Source organism: Acomys minous (assembly GCF_964271855.1).
Source record: "Acomys minous genome assembly, chromosome: 13".
Taxonomy (NCBI): Eukaryota; Metazoa; Chordata; class Mammalia; order Rodentia; family Muridae; genus Acomys; species Acomys minous.
Window position 1 is genome coordinate 112,489,639 of NC_140495.1, and position 23,051 is coordinate 112,512,689.

At 46.8% G+C, this 23,051-nt stretch overlaps 2 protein-coding genes and 1 pseudogene across 8 annotated transcripts in view; 1 reads left to right on the top strand and 2 right to left on the bottom strand.

Annotated features, from left to right (window-relative positions):
• On the bottom strand, positions 1-22,317 carry TRIM40 (tripartite motif containing 40). Of its 6 annotated transcripts, none has more exons than XM_084753933.1 (8): positions 17,620-17,677; positions 17,357-17,401; positions 14,121-14,321; positions 8,911-9,090; positions 6,282-6,703; positions 1,549-1,644; positions 710-904; positions 1-126 (listed from the first exon to the last, which is right to left on the bottom strand). In XM_084753933.1, exons 4-8 carry the CDS (start codon positions 8,927-8,929, stop codon positions 13-15), a joined length of 846 nt encoding a protein of 281 aa, XP_084610059.1. In that variant the 5' UTR covers positions 8,930-9,090; positions 14,121-14,321; positions 17,357-17,401; positions 17,620-17,677; the 3' UTR covers positions 1-12. The 6 variants fall into 6 exon arrangements, with proteins under 6 accessions (XP_084610059.1, XP_084610058.1, XP_084610057.1 ...); XM_084753932.1 differs by having other exon boundaries at positions 17,357-17,491; positions 17,620-17,670; XM_084753931.1 differs by lacking the exons at positions 17,357-17,401; positions 17,620-17,677 and adding an exon at positions 22,232-22,317.
• On the bottom strand, positions 12,460-14,017 carry LOC311581529 (magnesium transporter NIPA2-like; annotated as a pseudogene). The gene has a single exon. The product of its transcript is annotated as a magnesium transporter NIPA2-like (transcript).
• LOC311581516 (E3 ubiquitin-protein ligase TRIM31-like) overlaps positions 17,642-23,051 on the top strand; it is an 11,119-nt gene continuing 5,709 nt past the window's right edge. The window contains exons 1-4 of the mRNA XM_084753853.1: positions 17,642-18,125; positions 18,610-18,705; positions 22,262-22,495; positions 22,824-22,846. Of these exons, the coding sequence (XP_084609979.1) occupies positions 17,712-18,125; positions 18,610-18,705; positions 22,262-22,495; positions 22,824-22,846 (767 nt within the window). The 5' untranslated portion in view covers positions 17,642-17,711. The remainder of the gene's footprint in view (positions 18,126-18,609; positions 18,706-22,261; positions 22,496-22,823; positions 22,847-23,051) is intronic.

The window sequence follows — 23,051 nt, forward strand, 5'->3', positions numbered from 1 at the left end:
CTGTGTCGGAGGTTAGGGCATCAGGCGAGAGTCTCGGGCACGAGAACACACCAGGAGAACTAATTGAGCTTTGGACTGGCTGAAGGAAGGTGAGAGAGGAGTCCTTCTAACTTCTGTGGTGCACTCCTGAAAGCAAAGATATCATCCATAAATCTTACTGAATCTTCTACCGGCCGGGTAGTATGAAAGTGCCGAGTATGCCTCTTTGACTTGAATTTAGCCCATATATACATCTGTGTCACGTGGGTCTGCATATGTCTTCAAGTGTGGGACAGAGGGGGAGGGACTCATACCTGTCCAGTAAGTCACTGGCATCCTGAGAGAGAAAGGGTGACAGTCACAGTCAGTTATTCTCACCACTGAAGACCCTTCCTAGCTCAACCCTGAAGGACACTCTGCATGCCACCAAAAGAGCTGGAGGGCATAGCATCCTTCCTCACCCTGTTGTGTGGTGGTGTGGCTCTGTACAAGCCACTCTCCCTGCCCTCAACACACACATACACCACACGCACTCACGCATGGACACACGTGCACATGAGTGGGCACACACACAAGCACACACACACAAGCACACACACACACACACACACACACATCACCACACCCCAGGAGTACCTCCCCTTACACCTCCCAGAGGGGAACCCATAGTCAGGCTGTTTATTATTCAAAGACTCCCTCTCTAAATTTCGGGGTGCCTCAGGAAGTACACCTTCAGAGTACTGGCATCCAGTTCCTTGGCCATTCTTTCCAGGCCAGAGACCAGGATGCTGAGCTGGGTTACTGCCACCACCACCGGTAGGTCCTCTTGTTGGTCCGGCCAATGCTGAGGAAGGGCTTCCGGCGGCTCCTTGGTTTGGCCTTGGTTCTGCAGCTCCGTTCTTAGCCCGTGGCTCGCCCAACCCACCTAAAACCACAGCAGAGGAGCTACCTTAGATTCGACGATAGAGGGCGCTCTCCTGGCTCTCTGTGCACTGAGCAGCTAGGCGGGAACACTGGCCTCCAGTCCCCTTCCTCCACAGCCTTGCCTCACCACCCACCGCACCACGGAAGCAGCTGCTCTCTTCACAAAGCACCTCCCTGCCCACCTCACAGTTCCGAGCACATCTACAGATATTGGGACACACACACACACACACACACACACCACTCAGCTGTGTTCTTTTAATGTCTGCTTTTAACCCTGTGAGGAGAGAGCTCATCCAAGTGATCGATCGAGAGGGACAGAAAAGTGATTGTCATGAACAAGTTGGAATCTCATGATTTGTAATTTTCAACTCTGTCTTTTGATTCTCACCATATACCTTGGGCGGGGGGGATATGTGTTCTTTTTTTCCCCCCCCCCCCTTAAGAAAAAGATGCATGGTGGTCAGAAGGCTTCACATGTGACAAGTCACTCTGTTTACCAATCTCAAAGACAATCCCACAGCCAGAGCTTCAGCCTGCAGGACCGTGATTCCACAGCAGGCTACTGCAGGGACAAGCAGCTGTCGGCAAGGAAAGACGAGGCCCTTCAGGATTCTAGATCATTCCTGGGACTCAGACACCCACCTGCAGATCCTGCAGCTGCTCCTCTTCCTGAGCCTTAAGCCGCTGAAGGTCCCCAAGGTCCTTTCTGAGCTTTCTGATTCTGCGGTTGAGTCTTTCCTAGAGACAGACACAGCTGGAGGGTGAGGCCGTACCCACAAGGGAATCCTCCACAGAGCACAGTGGGGCCTTGGGTGAGACCGAGAATAAACACCCAGACCAGGTGTGGTGCTTTGCACCTTTAATCCCGGCACTTAGGGGGCAGAGGCAGCTGCACCCCCGAGTTGGAGGCCAGCCTGGTCTGCACAGAGTTTTCCAGGTCAGCCAGGGCTATGTAGTGAGATCCTGTTTCCAAAAACAAAACAAAGCAATTTCTGGGGGATGGCTCAGCAGTTAAGAGTAGCTGCTGCTCTTCAGAAGACCTGAGTTTGGTTTCCAGCATCCACAGTGGACAGCTCACAACTGCCTGTAACTTCAGCTTTAGGGAATCCATCACCTGCCTCTCTTCTGACTTCCAAGGACACGCACACACACACACACACAAACACTTTTTTTTTTAAAGAGAAAGCAAACATAAATAATGTCAATAACTTTAAATACACGGCGCAATAGTGGGAAAATGCAAGGTGTCATTGAAAATGGAATTCTCCATTTTTATAAACATGTGTTGTGTAGAGATTTGTTTTTATTTTTATTTTATTTTATTTTGTTGATTTTTCAAGACAGGGTTTCTCTGTGTAGCCTTGGCTGTCCTGGACTCACATTGTAGGCCAGGCTGGCCTCGAACTCACAGCGATCCACCTGCCTCTGTCTGCCGAATGCTGGGATTAAAGGCGTGCGCCACCACGCCGGGCTCTTGTTTTTATGTTTAACTATGTGTTTGAGTATTGTGTACGAATATGAATATGTGCATGCATGTGGGTACCCAAGGAGCCCAGAAAAGGAACCAGATTCAAGGAAGATAGAATTGCAGGTGATTGTGGGCTACCTGATATCGGTGCTGGCAACCAGACTTGGGTCCTCTGAAAGAGCAATCAACGCTCCCTCTTAACTGCCAATCCTCTAACTTCTGCAGGACCGTGTGTGCGTGTGTGTGCGCGTGTGAGTGCGTGTGTGTGTGTGTGTGTGTGTGTGTGTGTGTGTTGTTGTTCTTCTTCTTGTTTGTTGTTGTTGTTATTAGAGTAGAGACAGGGTTTCACTATGTAGCCAAAACTCTTTTGTGATGCAGAGATCAGCCTGCCTCTGCCTCCAAGTGCTGGGGCTAAGGGTTTGCACCGCCACACCCGCCTCCAAGCCATTGTTCTGATGCTAACATGAAAAAGTAATTAAAGCAACTTTAAGCAAACCCTGATTATAAATTCTCCAAGTGTAACAGGACTTCCCTGGCCTCGGATTCTCCACCTGCCCCCACACTCAGCCTTTGTCCTGGTGCAGCCTTTTCTCTGGGTCTCAGCTTCCATGTCACCTCCCATTAGGCCGTGGCTGGCCACTCATTATTCTCCTTCTTAGATCATAAACGCTTGTAGTTCTTTCGATTTCTTGTCTGCCTCTCTAACAAGTGCAGTCGGTTTTGTTCGTCATCATCTTTTTTTTTTTTTTTTTTTTGGTACGTGCAGCAGACACTCACTGTTTGCCTTACAGGAACAAACGTTCTTATTTATTTTTCTGCACTTCCTGTTATTACTTAAATACGGACGTGAAGTCAGCAGTCATGAATCACCTCTGTACTTCCTCCCAGTGCTTGGTGTGACACCTTACGGAAGTCACAGACCCTAGTCAATCATTCAAGGATGGATGTGCCTTGTCCTTGCACGCCTGACTCATGGAGAGCCCTGCCCCCTCTGCTGTAGACTCCGCACTTAGTAGGCACAGAAGAGCATGGTTCGTTCAGCTCTCCAAATCACCCTATGAATCCAGTTCTGATTTAGACTCTCTCATCTGCTGGTCCACATCATGACAAGGCCAGCTAGCTGAGAGGCTGGAAATGTACCCTTCCAGGCTGAGGAAGAAGTTCAGTGATTGGATATTCTCTCTCTCTCTCTCTCTCTCTCTCTCTCTCTCTCTCTCTCTCTCTCCCCCTTTGTGGAGCTGTGGTTTGAACCCAAGGCCTCACTCATTCCAGGAAAATGTTCTGCCTTCATTACTCGATAGAAGGACCTGACTGGGAAGCACATACAATGCAGTCAGGCGGAGGTCAGCACTGGCTTCCACCGGGGCAGCACCCAGGAAGCTTCGGGCCTTAAACTTTGTGTATGCGTGGCAACAGTAGTCCTCACTCCTAGGTGCTGATGTGCGCATGTGGAAGTCAAGCGACTGTAGGTGCCTGCTCACTGCTTCTGAAGCAGAGGGGCGTGGGAAGTGGGGTCCTAGGCGTGAGGAAGGCGGCAGGATAAGGGTGGGTGAGGCCACTCCACGGGAGACTTTGAAATGACTAGAACTCATTTTAAGGATATGGCATCACAGGAAATCTCAGAAGTGTTCAGTTTTGCCTCCCCGGATGACACAGGTTTCTCTGGCAGATGAGCAGGTTACAAGGTATGCCTTTGACTCCTTCAGCTTGTGAATAACAGGCAAGGAAACAGCAGTGCTGAGGAGGAGATATAGCTGAGGGAAAGTACAGCTACGGAGCATGTGCAAGGCCTTGAGTTCAAACCATAGAACTGTTTTTAAAAACTAGTTTTGAAAAAGAAGGAAGAAAGGAGACAAAATTAAGGCTCGGGAAGAAGATGTACCCTGGTAAGATGTTTGGGGCAAGGGGAAAACATCAGAAAAAGAAACACCAAGGGGATTCCATAGATCTGTAATTCCAGCACTCAGCAGGCTAGGGCAGGAGGATCGACATCAGGTACAGACTAACTATGACTACAGAGTAAGTTCCTGACTCAAGAAATATGAACAATGGGGCTGGAGAGACGGGTGGCTCAGTGGTTAGTAGCATGGCTGCTCCTGCAGAGACACCTGCCTGTTCCAGGGGATGTGCTGACATCTCCTGGCCTCCTCATGTGCCAGGCATGCCTGAGGTGCACATATAAATGCATGCAGGCCATACATTTGTGCACATATAATAATAAAAAAAACCAAATTCAATTATAAAAAGAAAAAACAATGAAAGCTGGCCATATTATAAATGTACAATTCTTAAAATAGTTTAACGTGTTCAGTCTGGTGTCATATGCATGAAATCTAGCTACTCTGGAGGCTGTAGCACTGGGATCAAAAGTAAGATTTGGCCTAAAAATAAAACCAAAAGAAGAAGGGGAGGAGGAGGAGGAGGAGGAGGAGGAGGAAGAAAAGAAGAAGAAGAAGAAGAAGAAGAAGAAGAAGAAGAAGAAGAAGAAGACTGAGCCAGGGGCAGTGGTGCACACCTGTAATACCAACACTCAGGAAGACAGAGGCAGGAGGATTGCTGTGAGTTTGAGGCCAGCCTGATCTATAAAGTGAGTCCAGGACAGCCGAAGCTACACAGAGAGAGCCTGTATATTTAGCATAGCCTGGCTTATATTTTGCATGTACAAGACCCTAGGTTCAATCTTAGTACTATGGGAGGAAGAGGAGGAGGAGAAGAAAGGGAAGGAAGAGTGAAAAAAGGAAGAAAGGGAAGGAGGTGAGGAGAGGGAAGCCATGGCGCACAGGCAGGAGCATGCAGAACCACAAAGCAGGATTTACGTGGAACATCCTGTACGTGGTAGTGGGACAGTTTACTATAATTTGGGAAAAGGTAAAGTTAAGTTTCTATACTCTACTTTCACCAAGATGCATGTTAAAAGATACTAATCATGACATTCTGTGTAACCTAAAAGCAACAAGCTGCGAATAATCCAGTTTTCTAGCTTTGGTCCGTTCACAGGACTCGAGAGAAAGCAGCTGATGAAAGATGTTCAAGAGATCTGGATGCGTTAAAGGGAAAGCAGAAAACGCCCAAAACATATTTTTTAGATGATAAAAACATACAGAAAAAGATGAGGGAACTAGAAAGATGGCTCAGTGGGTAAAGGTGTCTGCCATCTTGTCTGACAACCGAGTTTGGTCTTCATAACCCACTTGTTAAAAGGAGAGAACTGACTTTACAAAGTTGTTCTCCGACCTCCGATGCCTATGACCACATCATATATACACACAATAATAGATAAATGAATAGAATCCTTTATGCATTCGTTGTTGGTTTTTTTTTTTAAGTACTGAGGATTGAACCCATGGCTTCATTTATGTCAGACAGGCACTCTACCACTGAGCTATAGCCCGTGTGTGTCCGTCCGTCTCTCTCTCTCTCTCTCTCTCTCTCTCTCTCTCTCTCTCTCTCTGTGTGTTTAAGAGAACATTCAAACACTGTTTTTTCTGGAAGTATAGATTAAAAGAAATCTAATGCTGGTTCCCCTGAAGACTGAGAAGGGGTAAAGAGAGGAAAGGATTCATCATTTTTATCACATTTATTTATTTGGAAGGGGACGCACCATGGAACTTGTGTGTGTTAGTAGACGGCGGGTGGGAGTCATTTCCATCATTCTTCCAAATTCAGGGAGTGAAGCTCGGTGACAGGCTGCTGTACCCACAACTATCTCCTATGCCAGAGGCAAGACTGCTACCTTTGATATTTTATATTCTGATGTTGCCTCGGTTTACTACCAAAAGCATGAATCATTTTTTAGAAAAAAAAATAAAACAAGAAACGGCAATCATGATTAGTAAAGGAAGAATAGAGTTAAACAGGACACCATGTACTGCTTAGGAAGCAGTAACTCACAGTGACACAGCCTTACCTTGTAGTGGCTGATGGCAATTTCAATGGAGAGCTCAGTATGGGACTGGTGCTCAGGTGATTTGAGGCATTCCACGCACAGGAGGTGTCTGCTTGCCTCACAGAACACGCACATCTTCTTCTGGTGGCTGTAGCACATGTAACTGTCTCCGAGGACCCCCTCAGAACAGGGCTTCCTGCAGACTGGGCAGCCGAAGACTCCGGAGACAGAAGCCTTATCCATGTGCTGGCTGAGGCACTTGCGGCAGAACAGGTGTCTGCAGTCGGTGCTCACGGCCTCCTTCAGAGGATCCAGGCAGATAGGACAAACGTCCTCCCGGTTGTCCTTGTGCAGAGGGACCATGGTCCCCTCCTCACTAGCTTCCCTACTGGGTCTTTTGAAGACTAGACAGTCCCAGGCGAGAGGGCTCAGTGGAAGCTGATCTGGAACAGGACAGAGTGGACTGAGGCCTGGACTTAAGGCCACTGCCCACCCTGTAGCAAAGAGGCCAGAACCTGGGCTGTAAGAAATACAACTGTGCAGGGATTTCAGAAACAACTCAGCGCTTGCTGAACTTAGAATTATTCCTTGTTTTTCACACACCCAGGGGAAGCAGGTGGTCCAAAGCCCAGTTCTGTTTTGAGAGTTTTCTGTGTGATCATTTTACAGTTCAGAGCTAAATTTCAGGTCATTGTGTCACAGTCTTGGCCAGAAGGCAACCATCGATGACCAGCTGCCACCCATCGGTGACCAGCCGCCAACCATCGATGACCAGCCGCCAACCATCGATGACCAGCCGCCAACCATCGATGACCAGCCGCCAACCATCGATGACCAGCCGCCAACCATCGATGACCAGCCGCCAACCATCGATGACCAGCTGCCGACCATCGATGACCAGCTGCCAACCATCGATGACCAGCCACCAACCATCGATGACCAGCTGCCGACCATCGATGACCAGCTGCCAACCATCGATGACCAGCCACCAACCATCGATGACCAGCTGCCGACCATCGATGACCAGCTGCCAACCATCGATGACCAGCCACCAACCATCGATGACCAGCTGCCAACCATCGATGACCAGCTGCCAGTCTTATGTAGTGGGTGGTGGGTGGGGAGAGCTCAGCCAGAGTCATGTGTCCCTCCTGGGCTCTTACCCTACAGGGATCACTGCTGCTGCTGAGCATCACTGACCACTTAAGGTGGAACCTTGTCTGTGAGTCCTTATTAACCACTGAGGTTTCCAAGAATGAAACGCTGTCATGTTGAAAGAGAAAGAGAAACTGGGCGGTGACACACGCCTGTAATCCCAGCACTCGGGAGGCAGAGGCAGGCAGATCGCTGTGAGTTCGAGGCCAGCCTGGTCTACAAAGCGAGTCCAGGACAGTCAAGGGTACACAGAGAGACTCTGCCTCAAAAACAAAAACAAAAACACAAAACAAACAGACAAACAAAAAAACCAAGAGAGAGAGAGAGAGAGAGAGAGAGAGAGAGAGAGAGAGAGAGAGAGAGAGAAAACAGGAGGTGGAGAGGGACATGGGGAGGGAGGGAGTTGGGGAGGGAGGGTGGTGGGGATGGAGGGAGGGATAGAGGGAGGAAGGTAGGGAGGGGATGGAGGTGGGGAGGGAGGGGGAGGGAGGGAGGGAGAGAGGTGGGGAGGGAGGAAGGGAGGGAGGTGGGGAGGGATGGAGGTGGGGAGGGAGGGGGAGGGAGGGGAGAGAGAACATAATATTTGAGGCTACTTTGTCCCTTCCTTTCAAAAAACTTGCAAAAATGACCCAAATGAGGAAGCACTGCCCCCCTTCTGCTCCCCCACCGTCTCCTCCTCGTCCTCCTCCTTTTCCCAGCTCCTGTCTGAGCACCCTCCCCCCAGATATCTCTCTTACTGCCCTACCTCAAATTTCTCCTTTTCAACTTGGGCTCATTTTCTTGGTCTCCAGACCTGGGGAGAGTGGCAGCAGGTGATCGGCTCTTCTTGAATTATGCCCACTATATATGCTCACCTGCCTGTGAGCTAGGGAGAAGGTGGAGAGACTCATCCTGCTTTAGGGCTGAATTATCAGGGAAATGAAAACACCCATAAGCTGGGCTAACTCAGTGGTGAGATGGACTTTGCTGCAGGGTGCGGCATATTGGCTTATGGGGAAGAGGAAGGTCTTGGTGCCTTTAATGCAAATCTCACAGGACTTGGGAATTGACTCATAGAATGAACCCCAAGAACCTCACACACGTGGAAGCACAGGATGTGTCACATGACCATGACACCTGGGTCGTGCTGGAGACAGTCCACACCACCTTCCTTAATGGTCTCAGCTTGAACACTGGCGACACCTACTGGTTACCACTAAGTATCTCTACTTTTCCCAACGTTGTGACCAAATATCTGGCAGGAAGTGACGTAAGGGAGGATGGCAGGAAGTGACGTAAGGGGGAAGGGTGCATTCAGACATGGTGGGTAAGGCGCGGAGGCAGGAGTTCCTGGAAGCTGGGGAAGGAGGAACCTAAGGCTGCGAGTTCACATCTGCGTGGACCATAAAGCTAAAAGAGATGCCTGGTGGCGCTCAGCTGGCGTTCTCCCTTTCAGCCTGGGACCCCAGCTCATGGAACAGTATCTCCCACTTGAGAGAAGGCCTTCCCTCCTCACTTAGCCTCTCTGGAAGCATCTTTATCGACACACCCAGCGGTGTTCTTCACTGACGCCCTAGGCAGTTCTGTTCCTTCCTCCTCTGAAGGCTGCTGCCCACTCTGTCTGCATCAGGGAGGCAAGGCTGTATCTTTCCATCATCCCATTGCCTTTAAACGTAGCCTTTCAGATTCTGTAGTCCTGGGAGAGAAATGTGTAAGTTGTCAGAATTACAAACTAAATGGATTTATGCCAACCTGCAAAAAACCACAACAACCAATATTTATTTCTTCCTCTGGGTTGGGGCAAGGGTCACAGTTGAGACAGAGTCTCGTGTAGCCCAGGCTACCCTTGAATTCTCTGTGTAACCAAGGGTGACTTTTAACTTCTGGTCCCCCTGCCTCCACCTCCAAAGTTTTGAGACAAGAGACATGACCCACCAATGCTGGGGGGCGGGCAACCCAAGGCTTTATATACACCAGACAAATACTCCACAGCTGAGCTACATCCCCAGCCGTATCATCAGATTTTTAAAGTCCGTATTGACAATTCTAAACAGATTCCTGTAATGTTTTATCAGTTTACACACACAGTGATGACTAACACTTTGGATCATTAGTGATCCCACTTGGATTCTATCTGCTAGGTGTTGGTTATTTCTCATCTCTGAGCATGCTGGGATTTTGACCCTGGTGGGAGACCAGGTGCTCTAAGGAGAGTCAGGGTATCCCTCCCTTTGGCCACCAGACTACTGGACCCCAATGAATTATAGGTTTTCTAGGAATCTCACACTGGAGGAGGGAAAGGATAAAGCCTTGTGCCAGTCAGAAAAGGAGGGTCACACAGCTCTGCCAGCTTCGCTTCCTCTTAGATTAACATACACATTCTCTGACTTATAGAATTACAAATTGCTTCAGAAAAGAAGGAAGCTAAAATTACTTCTTTCTTTGGTTTGTCCAAACTAAACAGAGCCGCTTTTCTTTAAAAATTTCTGCTTCCTGTTTTCTTGTCTGATACGGGAAACTATGCCAGTAGAGGATTTAATTCATCTAAGGACCTCGCCATACTCCGTGCTGGTGCAGCGAAGTCAGTGAACCAGTGCAGGCCCAGGTTCAGAATTCCCTCTCCTTGTAGGTAACCCCAACAGGGCGTTGAATCCCCCTGAGCTCTAGCCCCATCTCACTCCTGTTTTGATCTCCTCACCAACTGAAGTTCAGTGTACCTTCTAAATTATTCTAGTTTGAATTAGCTGAAACTCAGCCCCAAATGGAGCCATGGAGTATCTCTTTCAGGCAAATGTTTTAGTAGTTGTCTATATGCAGACAGTAGATGGCGCTGCCTCCCAGGTTAGAACTTGGCTTTAGCCTCTCCCTGAAGGATTGGAGCTGTTGGCACAGCCCTGTCCTCTTCCTCTTTCTCCTCCCTCCTCTCTCTCTCTCTCTCTCTCTCTCTCTCTCTCTCTCTCTCTCCCTCCCTCCCTCCCCCCCCCCTCTCTCTCTCTCTCTCTCTCTCTCTCTCCCTCCCTCCTCTCTCTCCCTCCCTCTCTCTCCCTCCTCTCTCTCTCTCTCTCTCTCTCTCTCTCCCTCCCTCCCTCCCTCCCTCCCTCCCCCCCCCCCCTCTCTCTCTCTCTCTCTCTCTCTCTCTCTCTCCCTCCTTCTCCCTTCCTCTCGGTCACATTTTATTTGTATGTATGTGCACCTCATGCATCATGACCATGAAGGTCATAAGAGGGTATCAGATCATATATAACCGAGTTTTGGGCAATTGTGAGCCATGCAGGTGCTGAGAACCAAGCCTGGGACCTCTGCAAGAGCAATAAATGCTCTTATGTTGAGCCATTTCTCCAGGTTTCTGGGCTATTTCTTTTGAGAGTGCAGAGATGGCTCAGTGAGTTAAAATCCTTGTCCCCAGCATGGCGGATGCTTTGTGCTTTTTTTTTTTTCCTTTGTGCTTCTTTAAACATTTTTTTAAAGGTTTCTGAATCAGAATCACCCAAGAGAATATCATCCATGTAATGGTAAATGATAGATTGAGGAACCTGCTTATGAAGTATTTCTAATGGTCTTTGAACGAAATATTGGCATAAGGTGTGGCTATTCACCATTCCTTCCCTGTGGGAGTACCTTCCAATGGCATCTCTTCATTGGACCACTACTGCTCAGTGTAGGTACTGAGAAAGCAAACCTTTCCCTATCCTCATGCAAAGGCATTATAAAAAAAATAATAATCTTTTAAATTGATTACTGTTATAGGTCGAGACTTAGTTAACAGGGAAGGTAAAGGAATTCTAGGCTGTAAATGACCCATTGGTTGGGTTACCTTATTTAATGCTCTCAAATCTGTTATCATCCTCCAGCTGCCTGACTTTTTTTTTTTAACCAAAAACACAGGGGAGTTCCCAGGGCTAGTAGACTCCTCTATATGCTTGGCCTCCAGCTGCTCTTGTACTAAATGATGAAGCACCTGCAATTTTTCTTTTGTTAGAGCCACTGCTCTTGCCACACAGGGCTGTTTGAAATCCATTTTAGGGGCAAGGCTGTTGGTACATCAGCAGTGGCCCCTTTCATAAATTTGGAAACTCAATACCTGTCTGAGTTTGGACAATGGGCACAGCTTGCAGTTGCTCCTGATTATTTATTTGAATACCCTCCCCAGAAGCATGTACCATTTTACCCCTAGCTTCATCATTGTTTATCTCTGTAATTGCAGGAATATTAATCTGAGTACCCCATTGTTGTAAGAGATCCCTTCCCCATAGATTTATGGGTATGTCACCCACATAGGGTCTCAGCTTCCCTGTGTGCCATTCTGGTCCCATACACTTAAATCATCATATGCTTTGTTGTATTTGCGATAATTCACCAATCCCTATAATTTCTGGACAAACTTTAAAAAAAAAAAGAATTTATTTCACAAAACCAGTACAAAGCCACTGTGCAACCATAGGAAGGAACACAAACAGGCACAGGCCCAAACCTCAGTTCCTGTCAGTGGCAGGCAGGATGGAGGAGGGCGACTATTTTAGGCCAACACGTAACTAGAAAGTGGGCAGGTGTGAAGCTGGAGAGTTCTCCTTACACTGGCCTAGCTCCTTATACCGGTTTGCAATTTTCTATAAACACTTTTCACACAGTTTCTAATAAACCAAAATACGTAAGGCTCAAACCCTTAAGTAAAACAAACCACTGTGCTCAAAGAGAGCACATTTTAAATCTAAGCATTTGGAATCAGAATAAGGACTTGGTTCTAACATGTCATTTCATCCAAGCATAAGTTTCTAAAGAAACCACAGGCATCTTCTTTGACATCCCAGAGTTGCTGAACGGGCTGCATGACTACAGTACAATCCACTATGATACACACGGGGAAGGTCCAAGAGCTCACATAAGATGACAGAGCTCTAGTCGCTATGGACACAGCAAGTACTGACAGTGGAGTTTTCCAAAAGGTAGCCATCAGATGTGCATAGGAAACAAGAGATTTCAGTGACAAATCACCACCTGAGAATTATTTTCTTGGAATCTCGTACACACAAAAACCTTAGTATGATAAGGAATTGATGTGATGGAGTCACCATGTACATTTTAATGTTGATCACCAATGAAAAAAATAAACCATTTTTATAGGCTTAAACTTTTCATTAGTGCATTTAGACTTCTGGAGAATGAATAAAAATATAAAATACTGTTATAATAATACAATATTAGAAATTAGCCATGTACTGAGGTCATTTTAGTGAGCTACCATTGTTTAAATATAAGAAAAGTAATTTCTTGATCCAAATTAGTGAAAACTTTAAAAAGATTGTCTTTAGAGGACATTTGAAGACAATTTTTTTTCACATACATTCTGGTACTCAAAAATCACTTTATAATAGAATTATAGGTTAAATTTTCAATAACATCCTTAAGAAGATGTCAGACTTCCATTTCTACGGGAGACATTTTCACCGGTATGTTCAATTCCACAGGATAAGCCTTCTTCATTATTATTAAGAACTTCATACATTTTAGAAAGATTGCCATTCACTTCCTTTTCATCTTTTCGAAGAGATACGGGCAGATTTGCTAGACTAAAATTGACATCTTTAAAGGCATGCAGCAAAAATATCCCCACAATGATTGTGAAGAAGCCACTCAAGGTCCCAATGACATCATCAACAGGCATATCTTGCCATTCTTTAAGAAGAATAGCTGAACAAGTCAACACTGAAGTTGTAAAGAACACATAATATATTGGAGTCCCTATGGATGTGTTGAAGACGCCCAGAGCTCAGTTTATGTAATTAATTTGTGTGCTCACACAGACCACAAGGCTAAGCAGCAGAATCCAGGCCAGGGGTGCTGCGGAACAGGCTTTCTGGCCAACAACTCTTTGATGGCGGTGCCCAAACCCTTCACACAGGAGACTGAAAATGCTCCAATCACAGAGCAGATTGTTATATACACAAGAATGTTTGTCTGTCCGTGTTGAGGTCCCACCACAAAGATGACTATCAAGGCCACAATGACCACAAATATTGCAAAGACCACAAAACCTGGATCACTTAACTTAGGTGACATTTCATTTAAGGTCTTAATCTCCTCGTCCTTTGGAGCATGAATGACCGTAACTGTAGACCCTAGAATACTTAGCAAACATCCAATTTTCCCATGAAGATTAAGTCTTTCATTTAGGAAGCATGAAGACAGAATGGCACTTACAGGGAGGCCGAGTGCACCGAGTGGAGTCACTAGTGTGGCCGGAGCTAATGCCTATGCAGCCAAGTTGGCCGCCTCGCCAGCTCCCGGCAGCCCAGCCCAGCACGCCACTCCTTAAGATATGCATGACAACCCTGACCTGCTCGCATGGAGCCTTTTCTGGCAAGTCGCAGAAGGCCTTTCTTTTTCAAAAACGAAACTCCCTCCAATGAAAATGCTGGAGATCGTAGCCAATCCCAGACCGATATAAAAGTCATATTTTCCATGCCCCAGGCTCATTTCGTTTGTTACTTAAGTTCCTGTGAATGACACTGACCACAGAACAGAGAATCTGCTTGTACTGGAGACAGGATGGTACAGTCTTCAAATACATAAGTTTAATGTGGTCTTACTTTTTAAAAAACAGAGACGACTCATTCCTTCTCATTTTCTTGGAAATGCTCTCCTTTATCCCCATTTAAAGTATTTAACCATGGCAGAGTAGCTCCACCCTTAGAGCAGTCGCGGCTCCCGCCAGGACCCGGTACAAACCCTTTGAAGTGGCCAACTTGGATTCCAATACTTGTTTGAAATAATCATGGTGTCCGAGCCAGTATCAACCAAACCTTCTAATTCAACACCGTTCATTTGTATTATCAATTTAGGTCTCTGATCACTAATCATTGTTTGCCAGAACACACGTTTCCCCGTTCTTCCAAACGCACCTGTTCATTCCACTGGAGCAGCTTTGCCCTTAATACAGGGAAACAGTAATAGCTGAGCAATTCTGCCCCCTGCATTAATTCAGATTTCCTTCTTTACACATGCCATGACTTTTATATCCTCTTTACAATCACCATCTATAATACCAGGATGCACAATAAGACCTTGAAAAGTCGGCCCACTTCTTCCCAGAACCATTCCTACTGTCCCTAAAGGCAAAGGGCTGTAAACACCAGTACTCAGTTTGTAACAGTCAACCTGTGGGGATAATGTAATAGATGTTGGTAAGGCCAGATCCAAGGCTGTGCTGCCTTCAGTAGCATGCATTAGGTCACTAATACCTAATTCCCGTTTTCATGTGAGTCTGCACTTCTGCACTGGCCTGAGGTTCTGCTTGTATTGTCGGTGGTAGGGCCACAAGCCAATGAGCCCCTCCTGACATTTCCCGCAGGTAAGAGATTACCTTGCACATCTTTTATGGATTGACAACCTCTATCCCAGTGTTTTCCTTTCCCACATGGGCTACAATACCCTGGAAGTCTTGGCACCTCGTAACCATCATGGCCAGATGCTCCTTGTTCTGCCCTATGAGCATCATTTACTCCACATTGAGTGCACCTGCTATTTTGAGGTCTGAAACTTTTAACCTCACAATTTCTTTGTACATGGCCAAGTCTGCCACACTTGAAGCACTGGGTGTTATGATATCTGGGACCTCTGGCCATAGCTTGACTTACTATATTGTTTTGATGTTCTGGAAAGCTAATATTAACTGTTTCTCTTACTCATCCATCTAATGGAGCTCCTCAATGCTCTAAGGGTCTAATTGCCCTCTTACATCCCGTATTACCATCCCCCACCCCCTGGACTGTGTGTTATAAATATAAATAAGGGGCTGGGAAGATGGCTCAAGGATTAAGAGCATTTGTTTCTTTCCCAGCACCTACATGCTGACTCACAAGCATCTGTAACTCAAGTCCCGGGGCATCCTACCCCATCTTCTGACCTCCATGGGAGCCAGGCATGCACATGGTGTGTCGCGTCCTCCTGCCGGCAGGAACGACGCAGACACCAGGATCCTTCTCAAATCACGCTTTATTGGGAGCATCCTTTGAAGTTGAAGCGAAAGACCCCGAATGCCTGCGAGCACGCCGCTTAAATACTGTCTGGATGTGGAGTGTCAATGTCTCATTGGTTACATTCGGATGCCTCATTAGCATGTCTCATTAGCATGTCCCATTAGCATGCCCGCATTAGCATGCCCGCAGATGAGAGGCTGTGTTGGAGTACTTCATTTGCATACCCCTGTCGGGAGGGGTGCATTGAGAGGGTTTATGTCTGCGCATGTGCGGGAGCTGTAGCAACTGTAACAGTTGCCACCAAGTGGTAACGGTCGCTGCCATTATCCGGTGTGGCCGCGCCTTACAATGGTGCACACACATACACACAGGCAAAGCACCCTTATACACAAAACCAATCAGCTATTTAAAAATATAAGTGGCTGGGCAGTGGTAGTGCATGCCTTTAATTCCAACACTCAGGAGGCAGAGGCAGGTGGATCTGAGTTCAAGGCCAACCTGGTCTACAGAGCAAGTTCCAGATCAGCCATCAGCCAGGGCTAAACAGAGAAAAGTTCCCTCTCCCTGCCAAGCCCCCCCCACCTCTCTCTCTCTCTCTCTCTCTCTCTGTGTGTGTGTGTGTATACATATGAAGAAGGAGACAGAGCTGAGAGGGAATCATGCTGCATGTTGGATCTGGGACAAGTAACATGAATGATTGGGATGTGGGTCAAGAAACAATGTAAACATGTAAAATTATTAATGATTAAATAAAAATATTTTTAATTTAAAATATCAAATAGCATTTAATGGTTTGGGAGAACATGAACAGACAGGAAAAAAGACAGAGCAATGAAATACGGGTGAAATTAATGTAGAAGAAATGGCTGCCGTGGGGAGAAAAGGAAGGAGGAGAAGTGAGCGCTGCGATGGAGGGAGAGGAGGAATAAGAGCCAAGACAAAGACAGATGTGTGAGCTGCTGCAGCGGAGCTCAGTGCAGAGAACCACAGAGCACGGGAAAGGTCCTGGGCTCAGCCAAGCCCAGAGAAGAAAGTGAGAAGGGGGAGAAGGGGCATGGGAGACATTGAAACTGTAAAAACCAAATTTAAAATTGTGGCTGCGGAGACGGCTTCATTGTGCTCTCAGCTAACACAGGATCCACATGTCTGCTGCTCCCAGCACCCACATGTCTGCTCATAACCGGTGATAGCTCCAGTTTCTAGGGGGGAGGCAATGCCCTTTTGTCCCTCTGTAGGCGCCAGGCATGTGCACTGTGTATACACATACAGGCAGGCAAAACACTCATGTGCATAAAATTAAATAAATAATTCTAAATCCTTTTAATTTAAAGGTTAGTAGTTTGGTTTTTTAAAAAATATTTATTTATTTTATATATATGAGTGCTCTATCTGCGTGACAGAAGAGGGCATCAGATGCCAGTATTGATGGTTGTGAGCCACCATGTGGGTGCTGGGAATTGAACTCAGGACCTCTGGAAGAGCAGACCGCTCTTAACCACTGAGCCATCTCTCCAGCCCCCAGTAGTTTGGTTTTTAATGACAGAAGAGAGGACAGTTGAGCCAGGAGGGAGAGAGAGAAGCACATGACTCCTGGGCACAAAAGAGCAAGAGAAAGGTGAAGAAGTGGAGTGTTAAACTACTGGAGAGAACTGAGTGACACTGGATGATACTTTCCTCCTCAAGACAATCAGTAATGTCTTCTTAAGCCACTAAAGTTCCATGTCTTCCCATCACCCCCTTGTCCTAGTGAGAGAAAAACAGGGGGTCTGCTAATAATGACATCAGCACCCTGGGAAAACCTCCCAAGAGGGAGGCAAGCTCAGGCAAGCTGGGGGGTCTGAGAAGTACAGACACAGAGGAAGAAACAGACAGGCCAAACAGAACAAAGGAGGGCATCAGAGACAGGAGGAAAAGCCAGCAGAAGACAGGGTGGGGAGGCAGCTCTGCTGGGGGCAGGGCTTAGCACACCTTCCTGCCACTCCCTACCTGCAGCTGAGTGGACTTTGACACCTCATCCTTCTGTTCCTGCAACTGCTTTGGAAAGAGATCTTTAATTAGTTCACAATCCAGGAACCATTGCTCTACTTCACAGGCAGCACGAACTCACAGATTCTGTTTGTTCTAGAGAGACGGTGAGGTGAGACTGAGCATCTCTTTACAATATTCCCCATGTTAGTTTTACTCTTCCTTATCACTCCCCCTCCTCTTCATTGGTCCGTCTCTAGCCCCCAGCTGAGAGTCTCTCTAACCTCTGCTTCCTGTTTCCTTTTCCTTTCTCAGAACCAGGGTCTGCCTTGGAGTCCTGAGCTTTAACATCTCAAATTAGCCTTGTTGATCCATCATGGAGGGCCTACACATGACCACTCAACTGCTGGAGGAAGTGAACTGCCCCATCTGCATGGATGTCCTGCGAGACCCTGTCACCATTGATTGTGGGCACAACTTCTGCTTGCAGTGCATCAGTCAGGTGGGGAAAACGTCAGAGACCATCCAGTGTCCCCTCTGCAAACTCTCTGTGAACAAGAACACGTTCAGGCCCAATAAGCTGTTGGCTAATCTTGCAGAGAAAATCCAGGCCATGGATTCTGCTGAGATCCAAGCAGAAGGGGAAGAGAGAAAATGTCAGAGGCACAAGGAAAAGCTACATTACTTCTGTGAGGAGGATGGAGAGTTCCTCTGTGTGGTGTGTCGGGAATCCCAGGTCCACAGATCCCACCATGTCACCTTGATGGATGAGGCTGTCCAGAACTACAAGGTAGGCACCTGGACCCTTCTCTGTCCCCAGCCCAGCAGAGCAGAGTCCCTGGAGACAGAGGAGCTGCTGCCTGCTCCAGCTGGTTGACAGCCATTGCTGCTCTCTTTGCACTTGAGTTGGCAGTTTGTAGCCAGGCCCAGAGGACATAAAACAGGGCCTGGGGCATCCAGACAAGCCAGTGCTGTGTCTACCCCTGAGGTCCCTGCTCTGGCTGCTCCTGGCTTTGCCTCTCTGTGAGGCAGATGAAATCTACCTCGAAACAAGTGGGTGGGTGGCACCGAGGAGGGGAAGTCTTTCCCCATAACACCAAGGTGCCATCCGCATGGTCATCAGTAATGTTTTCTTAAGCCAATAAAGTTCCATGTCCTCCCATCACCCCCTTGTTGTAGTGAGAGAAAAACAAGGGGTCTGCTAATAATGACATCAGCACCCTGGGAAAACCTCCCAAGAGGGAGAGCCTGACTGAAATGCCCTCTCCCTACAGGTACAGATTGAGTCTCAGGCCCAGGATTTGCAGCAAAAGGACAAGGAAATAATTGAAGAGAAAAAGCAAGGTGACGGGGCAATCCTGGTGTTCAGGGTAAGAAATATTCATTGCAAACACGTCCCAGGACACTGAGGTGTCTCTGCTGAAAGTCCTACCCTTCCTTGCTCCTCCATGTGGGAACAAAGTCTTGCTGACATGGTGGCTGGGGCAGGGCCGAGGGTGTGGTCTCTGACCTGTGCCCCTGGGCTGTGCTACCTGCTGCCAGGGTGCTGTACCAATGGAGGGGAGGTCTGCCCCTCCTGCCACAGCAGGCAGTGTAAGGAACACAGTGGCTCACCCAAGCCCTATCTAACTAGAAACTTACACAGGAAAAAAAAAAAAAAAGACAGAGTGTGACACCAGCAGACATCTCCGCCTGATTTTGTTTGCATTTTAAAAAAAGGTTATTTTGATTATTTTTATATATGGTTTTATGTGCGTGTCTGTGTGAGTGAAAGTCATTATGTGCAGATACGGCAGAGACCAGAAGAACTGGAGTTATAGGCATTTGTGAGCTGCCCTAGGTAGGTGCTAGGAACTGAATTCAGGTGCTGTGGAAGAGCATTCTTAACTGCTGAGCCACCTCTCCAGGTCCTGTTGATTTGGTTGGTTAGTTTTGGTCCTCTTCTGGGCCCCCATGGCTCTTTTCCTGTCTCGTGGTGATGATTCCAGGTGCCCCACCTCCTCCCTCCTCTCTCTCTCTCTCTCTCTCTCTCTCTCTCTCTCTCTCTCTCTCTGTTCATGCCTGGCTGAGCTCTGGAGAGGTCCAGGGTAAAGGTCTCTGGTGCTGGATGTGGATGCCCTTCCAGTTTGCCTCACCTCTTGGGCCACCAGAGCTGATGGCTCCGGCAACCTGTCAGGATAGAAAAAGAAAGTAAGGAAAAGGGGGGGAGGAAGCCCAAGATTTCTTCTAGAACTGCTTGTACTGCAGCTGAGAAGAATTTAAACTGACCACAAATTTCCTAGGGCAGAGGCTGTAAAAGCAGCTCCTGGGTAGAAACTGCACTGGGGCTGTAAAAGGAGGCTCTTTGACCTGTAGACAGGCTGCTTTGTGACGATCCCCAGTAAGCTAGTGTGAACCTAGGTTTGTTAGCCATAGAAGGCTGATGGCCCTGAGTCTGCTAACTTATTTGTGAATCTACAGGGAAATAAGAAATAGGAGACAGGAAATAAACCACTCACACACATACATTCAAGAGAATAGGTGGATGAAATTAGGCATCTCGACTTCAACTGAAGTCAGATTTCCCAATCTCAACACATACGTTCAAGAGAAACGGTTAAAGAGAAAAGGTGGATGAAGTCAGGCATCTTAACTTCAACTGAAGTTAATCTTTCCAATTTCCATCGCTGTTTATTGTAGAAGACCATACTTATACTTCTGAGAAAAGGGAATTACCTCATAGTCAAAGGAATACAATTAATCATAAAACAGATGAATTCTAAAATACAGCAGGTTACATGTTTTAAAGCTAAACATTTCTTATCTATGTATCCATTACAAAAGTTCACAGTGAATTCGGAATGAGGAAGGTTGGCAGAGGCTAAGGTTAACAAGGTCTGAAACTTACAAGAGTGTACGACTTATCAATTAGGATGGACCTAACTATACATTATCCAGCTATCTCTTAGTTCATTATGCGCTCAGGACAATAAGTTTATCTGTCTTTCATTCTAAGACACAGAGTAAATTCATATGTATCTAGGTAGCTTCATTCCACTTAGGTTCATGCAAAGTTTAAACAAACTTGCCTATATTTATGGTGAAATACCAAGATTCATGGTGCCATCTGGAGTGGGGGCTTATCTGAAGCCACAAATCTGCTACAAGGCTCTGCTTAGTGAGGCACCTGGAGGTCCACGAAGGTATTTATTACAGCCATAAACTAAGTTTAACTTTTAAAACTATTTGAATCAAATCAGGAATTCCATAATCAGGGATTAATTCATCTGAATAACAAACAGGGCATCTTCAACAAAATCCTAAAGGAAGTTTGCTCAATCAGAGCTGGTCAATACCCAGAAAATAACAGTTCACATCAATGCCAGATGTATTTACTTTTGGTTTTACAAGACAGGGTTTCTCTGTGTAATCTTGGCTGTTGTGGACTCGCTTTGTAGACCAGGCTGGCCATGAATGTAGTCCTGGCTGTCCTGGACTCACTTTGTAGACCAAGCTGGCCTTAGACTCACAGTGATTCACCTGCCTCTGCCTCCCTGGGTGCTGGGATTAAAGGTGTGTGCCACCATGCCTGGCTCTAATGACAGATTTTAGAGAGATGCAGCAGAGCACAATTGACAGGGTAGTCAGAGGTTGGAAGCAATTCTGGGGTACATCATGATACAGAGTTTGCAAATACCAGATCCTTTCCAGAGATCTCTCATGCCTACTGGACTTCCCAAAATCAATGGCTCCTGACAGCATGTCAGAGGCTGGAAGCAGTTCCGGAGTGAATCATGGTATAAGACCTTGCAAACACCAGATCATCTCCTAGACAGCCCACTTGCCTAGTGAGCCCCCTTAACTGAGTGGCTATTGGTTTCTTTCTTTCTTTCTTTCTTTCTTTCTTTCTTTCTTTCTTTCTTTCTTTTTCTCTTCAAAGACCAGTGAGCCATGCCTATCCCACTTGCCTGCCCAGGTATGTCAGTTTTTACTTGTCAAATAGGAATAAATTTGTTGGCAAGGTTACATAGCAATACTTGGGGCACATTAAAAGAAAGCAAACAGTAACTAGCATCAAAATACGTCAGACCAACCTCCAGCAAGGCAGCTAAGCTGAAAAAGGTTCTTTGTTTCTCTTTGTTTATTTCCTTTGTTTGTTTGTTTGTTTGTGCTCTTGTCCCACTGACATTTAACACAAGCTGTTATTTATTTATTTTTAGATCTAATTTGATCAGAATGGTGCTTTGCCTACGTGTGTGTATGTATGTATGTATGTATGTATGTACACCAGATGCATGCCTGGTACACATGGAGATCAGAGAGGGCATCAGATCACCTGGTTTGGAGTTAAGATGGCTGTGAGCCACCCTGTGGGTTCTGGGAATTGAATTTGAATCTTTTACAAGAGCAACAGGTGTTCTAAACCACTGAGCCATCTCTCCATCCTCTTGGCACAGCATCTTATGGAGCCCAAGCTAGAAATCGTTATGTACAAAAGAATAGCCTCCAGCTGCTGATCCATTAAGGGCTATAACAGCTGGCCCAGTGTGTACAGCACATGTGGCTGATGTCCTTGGAGATAAATGAAAGCATCCAGCCAAATCTGTGAATACAGGAAGTGATTTGGTCTTCTTGCCTTCACTTCCCCATAGGTATGCCCCAGCAAGCTGTCCTAAACTGGTGTGGGTATAATCTTTAAATACACTTAAAGAGTGAATGGTGCCAGGTGTGGTACATGCCCTTAATTCCAGCCCTTAGGAGGCAGAGGCATGTGGATCTTTATAAAATTCAAGGCCAACTTGTTGTAGTTAATGAGTCCCAGGCTACCCAGTGCTATATAGTGATATTTTGCCAATAAATAGACAATAGTGGATAATGGGGCTTAAAGGAGGCATGGAGGACGCCTCTCATGCCCACCTCATTTTTACATTCCTTCCGTGTCCTCAGGCCCAGGTGCAGCTGGAGAAACTGAAGATACGTGAGGAATTCAAGCATGTGCGTCAGAGACTGGATGAGGAAGAGAATTTCCTTCTGTCCAGGCTGGACTGGCTGGAGCTGCAGGGAGCTGAGCAGATGGGACAGTATGACAGTGTGATTGAGAAGCAGCTCACCTCCCTCAGGGAGCTCACTGAGTCCCTGAAAAGTAGGATGGAAGCACCACCATCCATGGAGATACTAAAGGTGAGTCCTTTGTCTCTCTGTCTCTGTCTCTGTCTCTGTCTCTCTCTCTCTCATACACACACACACACACACCAAACAAGCACATACACACATGCATACAAAAATACACAAACACACACACATACACACACACACACACACACACACACGAGCAAATAAGGACACACACACAATGACACACACACAAACACACACATACACACAGGAGAGAGGGGGGTGGCTAAAGAGAAAGGAACAGCATTTTCTCTCTGCCTCCAGCTGAGTCTGAGCTTCCTCTCAGTGCCTGTGACTCAGGAAGCTCTGAAATTGTTCTCTCTTTCTCTTCCAGGACGTCAAAGGCATCTTGGGCAGGTATGATGGGCATCCCATGTGCACTGTGCTTTCTGGGTCACTCACACATACAACAGTCAACATATGTCCGAGTGTGTTCACAGCCCCAGGAACTCAACTATAAACTATTTAGGCTGCAGGTGGGGAGGTTCAAAGTGTCCACAGCACAGGTGGCCTCTGGGTAAAGGCTCCGCTCTTTTCTCCAAGCACCCAGGTTCTTTCCCAG